This window comes from Agelaius tricolor, unplaced genomic scaffold (assembly GCF_023055355.1).
Source record: "Agelaius tricolor isolate 1412-34295 unplaced genomic scaffold, bAgeTri1.0.p SCAF_87, whole genome shotgun sequence".
Classification (NCBI taxonomy): Eukaryota; Metazoa; Chordata; class Aves; order Passeriformes; family Icteridae; genus Agelaius; species Agelaius tricolor.
This window is the reverse complement of record NW_027269347.1, coordinates 594,688-599,283: the sequence shown is the minus strand read 5'-3', so window position 1 is coordinate 599,283 and position 4,596 is coordinate 594,688. Positions and strand designations below refer to the sequence as shown.

General features: G+C 62.0%; 1 protein-coding gene across 1 annotated transcript; it reads left to right on the top strand.

Moving 5' to 3' along the window:
* Window positions 1-1,469: 1,469 nt before the first annotated feature.
* LOC139585679 (serine/threonine-protein kinase pim-1-like) lies at window positions 1,470-3,974 on the top strand (the record flags this gene model as incomplete). The annotated part of the gene is made up of 5 exons (XM_071418516.1): window positions 1,470-2,054; window positions 2,177-2,227; window positions 2,431-2,797; window positions 3,443-3,619; window positions 3,868-3,974. Coding segments are annotated over 5 exons (1,287 nt in total), but the record flags the coding sequence as incomplete, so codon positions are not given.
* Window positions 3,975-4,596: the final 622 nt, after the last annotated feature.

Genomic DNA, 4,596 nt, shown 5'->3' with positions numbered 1-4,596 from the left:
CTCCAGCACCATCCTGATCTGGTGTTTGCTGGCAGCGCCAGTGCCCAGATTTGGAAATTTCCCAGTGCCTTCACAGCCCAGGTCCAGCAATTTGGTTTTAGCTAGCTTAGGCAGAGAAGTTCCTGGGACTGGGACTTTCCTTTTTCTTGGAACTGTTGAAACCTGCTCTGGACTGAAAACCCAGAAAAACACCTGCAGCTCACACCTGTGGCCCACCGAGGTCTGGGACGCTGCATTCCAGCACCAGAGGGACTTAGAAGAGACCGAGTGAGCCAACTACAACCCACAAAAAGGATTTTCTGAATTTGCCATCCCTTCAGCACTGTCAGAGGTTTCATTTAATATTATTCATTTTTCATGCTTGGGAATATTTTACTTGATAAATAAACTGGGGTTTTATTACTTTTCCCAAGGGAAGTCTTTTTCTGAACTAGTAGGGGGAGAGGCCACTGGAACTTGATTTCTAGATGGACCCCTTTTGGAGGTTTCCTCCCAAAATTTGCCCTAAACCAGCACAAACAGTCACAATGGAAACTTCACCAGTGGCACAACACCCCAGCCCACCAGGAAAAGAAAGGACATGTAAAGTTCTCCAAACATTTGTCCTGCTTTGCTGCAAAAGTCCTGCTGCAGACACTGTGCAGTGTGGAAAGCCAAGAGAAGCTGCAGCTGGTGGCAAATCTTGGGACAGAAGCTTGACCTTGTTCTCCAGGAGAGATTCTTGGCAAGAGCAGACAGGAGAAGATTCCTGGAAAACTGAAACAGCTTTCCAGAAGGGAAATGTAAATGAAAGAAACAATCCAAGATGTTTTCCTTTATTTATTTCTATACTCCCCTTTTCCATGTTGCACTACTTCTCCATCCCAGTAATTCCAGATGCACTGCACCTCTAAGATCAGTGGCTTAGTGATTTTTAGACACTCTAAAATACCATGAGGCACACACAGTTTTGCTTCCCCTGTTTTTACTGGAAGGCAACACTGGAGATGTAAGTGCAGTGCTGGGCTCAGGTAGGAATCCTAGCCCAAGGGAAGGTGTCCCGCCAGTGTTTGCCCCTCAGCCAGGCCAATGCAGAGCAGCAAGCGAGGGGATTGCTGTGCCAGTGTGCAGGAGTCAGGGCTCTGCACCTGGGCTCAAGGCTGCAAAGTTCCCGTGTTTGGACAGACTCAGGGGCTGTGCCCGGGGCGCGCGGGGCTCGAACGTGGGGCTCGTGGGGCGAGCGGGGAACGAACACGGGGACGAACGGCCCCGGTGCTTCAGTTGCAGCGGCGGCAGCGGCGGCAGCAGCAGCGGCGGCAGAAGCAAAACAGATAGCCTAGAACGATCTTTATCGTTCTCTCTTTCTTGGTCTTTCTCTCTTTCTGTCTCTGTGTCTCCCTTTCCCGCCGTCGGGCACCCTTCTCCCGGGGTCCCTTGCCCGGCGTCCCTCTCCTCTCCCCGCCTCCCTCTCGTGTCCCCGCCTCCCTCTCCCCCTGCCGGGCCGGGCCATGCCCCCGGCCCGCCCCCGGCCCCGGGCGGGGCTGCCCCGTGCCCGGCCCCGCCCGTCCCGCCGCGGTCTCGCCTCCGCCCGGCTCTGGCCCTACTGGCGGTGGCGCTGCTGGGCGGGCATCAGTGCCGTGTGCGGGGGCGGCATCGCCGCCCTTCGCCTCCGCCTGGCCCGAGCCCGGCCCCGGCCCCGAGGCAGGCTCCAGCCCCGAGCCCGGCCCCGGCCCCGGCTCCTGCCGGGGCCCGCGGAGGACACAGGCGGCGCGGCCGCTGCCGCCGCCTCCGCTGCGGCTTCCCCGGCCCGAGCTCCGCCGCTCGGCAGCGCGGCCGCCGGCCCCGAGCCTCCCGTGCCGCGTTGCGAGGAGCGAAGGCCTGGGCATGGCCGGCCCGGGGCGGCTGAGGGGCGCTCGGGGGCCGTTGCTGGCCCCGGGCCGAGCGCTGACAGCCGCGTCCCTCCCGCAGGGACGGCGCACGAGGCCCTGCAGGAGCGCTACCGCCTGGGTTCGCTGCTGGGGCGCGGAGGATTCGGCAGCGTCTTCGCGGCCACGCGGCTCTCGGACGGCGCCCCGGTGAGCGGCGGGGCCGGCGGCGGGCGCAGGACGAGGGGGCGGAGGAGGAGGAGGAGGAGGAGGAGGATGGGGCTGGGCAGGGCGGGCGGCGAGCTGAGGCCGCCGCTGTCCTTGGCTTGCAGGTGGCCATCAAGAGGGTGCCACGGAACCGCGTGCGGCACTGGGGCGAGCTGGTGAGTGAGCGGGGCCAGCGGCAGCAGCCGGGGCTGCCGGGCGGGGATGAGCCGAGGCCCGGCACGGTGGAAGCCGCCAGGACGCCTCGAGGGGGAGCGGGCGTGGGCGCAGCGCAGGGCGCAGAGCATCCCGGGCTGGCTCAGGGCTTCCCCAGGCCTGGCACGGCATCGGCCCCACTGAGGGCATCGTGCTCCTCCCGCAGCCCGACGGCAGCAGGGCCCCGCTGGAGATCGTGCTGCAGGCCAAGGTGTCCACTGGCTTCCCCGGCGTGGTGCAGCTCCTGGAGTGGCTCGAGCTCCCCAACCACATCGTGATGGTGATGGAGCGGCCAGAGCGGTGTCAGGACCTGCATCGTGTCATTCGGGCACGGCGGTTCGTGCCCGAGGAGGTGGCGCGGGAGCTGTTCCGCCAGGTGCTGGAGGCCGTGCGGCACTGCACCAGCTGCGGGGCCCTGCACCGCGACATCAAGCCAGAGAACATCGTGCTTGACCTGGCCACCGGGCAGGCCAAACTGATTGACTTTGGCTGTGGCACCTACCTGCAAGAGACAGCCTACACTCACTTTGCAGGTGAGCCCACGTAAGGGTGTACTCCTGGTCCCGGGATCTCATGGCCCAACATCTCCCAGCCCAAGCTGGCTGTGGCAGCGGGGATTCTCCCTTTTGCTGCCAGTCAGGGGACTGAGTCTTCAGCTGAGTTGCTTTAGAGCGGGGCTGGGTGGGGAGCCATCTTCCAGCCCTGCTGGCAGCCTTTGCCAGCCACTCTGCCCAGGACTGGGGCTGGGCTGGGGCAGCCAGCCCGACCAAAACCCCCGTGGGTGGGGGTAGCAGAGAGCGGGGTGGAACCTGTGCCCCAGCCAGTTTGGTGTGCAGGGGAGAGGAAGGGCTTGCACTGCTCAACTCGCCCTGTTTGCCTTTGCTTCCTAATATTTTTGGGGCAATGCAGACAGGGAGGATAAGGGCATGTTTTCCCCAGCACAGAGAGGGTTTTTCCTTTGCTTGTCATGGTCAGGCTTAGCCAGGGCTTCCTCTGCCCTCTTCTGACACCAGTGGCTTCTTTTCCAAGCCTTAGTTTGTGCACAAGTCCCAGGTGCTGGCGAGAGGGCAGTGGTCACCCTGTGTGCCACTGATGCAGCCCCCGCAGGCCCAGGGATGCTGGGGCCAGGCTCTGGGAGCAGCAGCATCCCCCTGCTGAACTCCATCTGTATTCCATAGGAACACCATCCTACAGCCCCCCGGAATGGAACGACTTTGGCTGGTACCATGGCGAGGCAGCAACGATCTGGTCCCTGGGCATCCTGCTGCACCAGATGGTCTGCGGGGAGCACCCTTTCAGGAGGGGCCGGAACCTCAGCTGGGGCCAGCTCCCGCTGCCACAAGGGCTCTCTCAAGGTGGATCCTCTTCTCTGGGCATGGGGGGAATCCCAGTGCTGGGAGCCAGCAGCGGGCTCGTGAGCATCCCGCTCTGGCAGCTGCTGAGGAGGTGGCACATGTCCTGCTCTCCTCCAAAACAGGGAATTGATGGGAAAGTTTAGGCCCAGCCCTGAGCGCATCCACCAAGGCCTGGGCATGGCAATAGTGGGGCAAAGCAGACAGGAGCCTTCTCTGGCTGACCGGCAGTTTCTGCTTTCTCTGCCCAGAGTGCAAAGATCTGATCAGGTGGTGTTTATCCGTGAACTCCTTGGAAAGACCCACATTAGAAGACCTGTTCTGTGATCCTTGGGTGCAGGATATTCCCCGGCCGTAGAAGAAGGGAGAGAGCCACAGGCACACTTTGATCCAGGGCCCTGGTAAGTTGCAGCTCCACACATGCCTTGGCAATCAGAAGCAAAGGAACCCAGACCTTTTTGTGCTGCCTGTGTCACTGCACCGGGGTCATGGGATGGGCACACGCAGCCCTTGTGCTGCAGCTGAGCTGCTCTGCCCAGCACTGGTGGCCGCCATCCAAGCTGGTTTTGCTTGTGCTGGTTCCCTGACAGCTGGGGCCCTGGGCAGAGCCCTGAGAGCCTGGTCTCCCCCCAGGGAAGGAGAAGGAGCCCCTGGAGAAGCTGTACCGGGTGGGGATGCTGCTGCTGCTGCTGCTGCTGCTGCTGCTTCTGCTGCTGCTGGAGACAGCCAGGATGGCACCAAGGATGAGAAGCTCTTCCTCAGCCTGGCCACTGGAGGCTGAAGGTGATGGACTTTGATTCTGGCACCTTCTTCAAAGCCAAACTCCACAGGGAATTTGCAGGTGAGTCCCCACCCGGGGAAATGCTGCCAGATTTGGGCATGGCCCAGCCTGGCTGGGAAGCAAAGGTTCCCCCTGTGCTGGGGCAGATGCAACTCATTCTTCAGTCGCTGTCCAGCTGCTTCTGGCAGGGCTGGGGCAT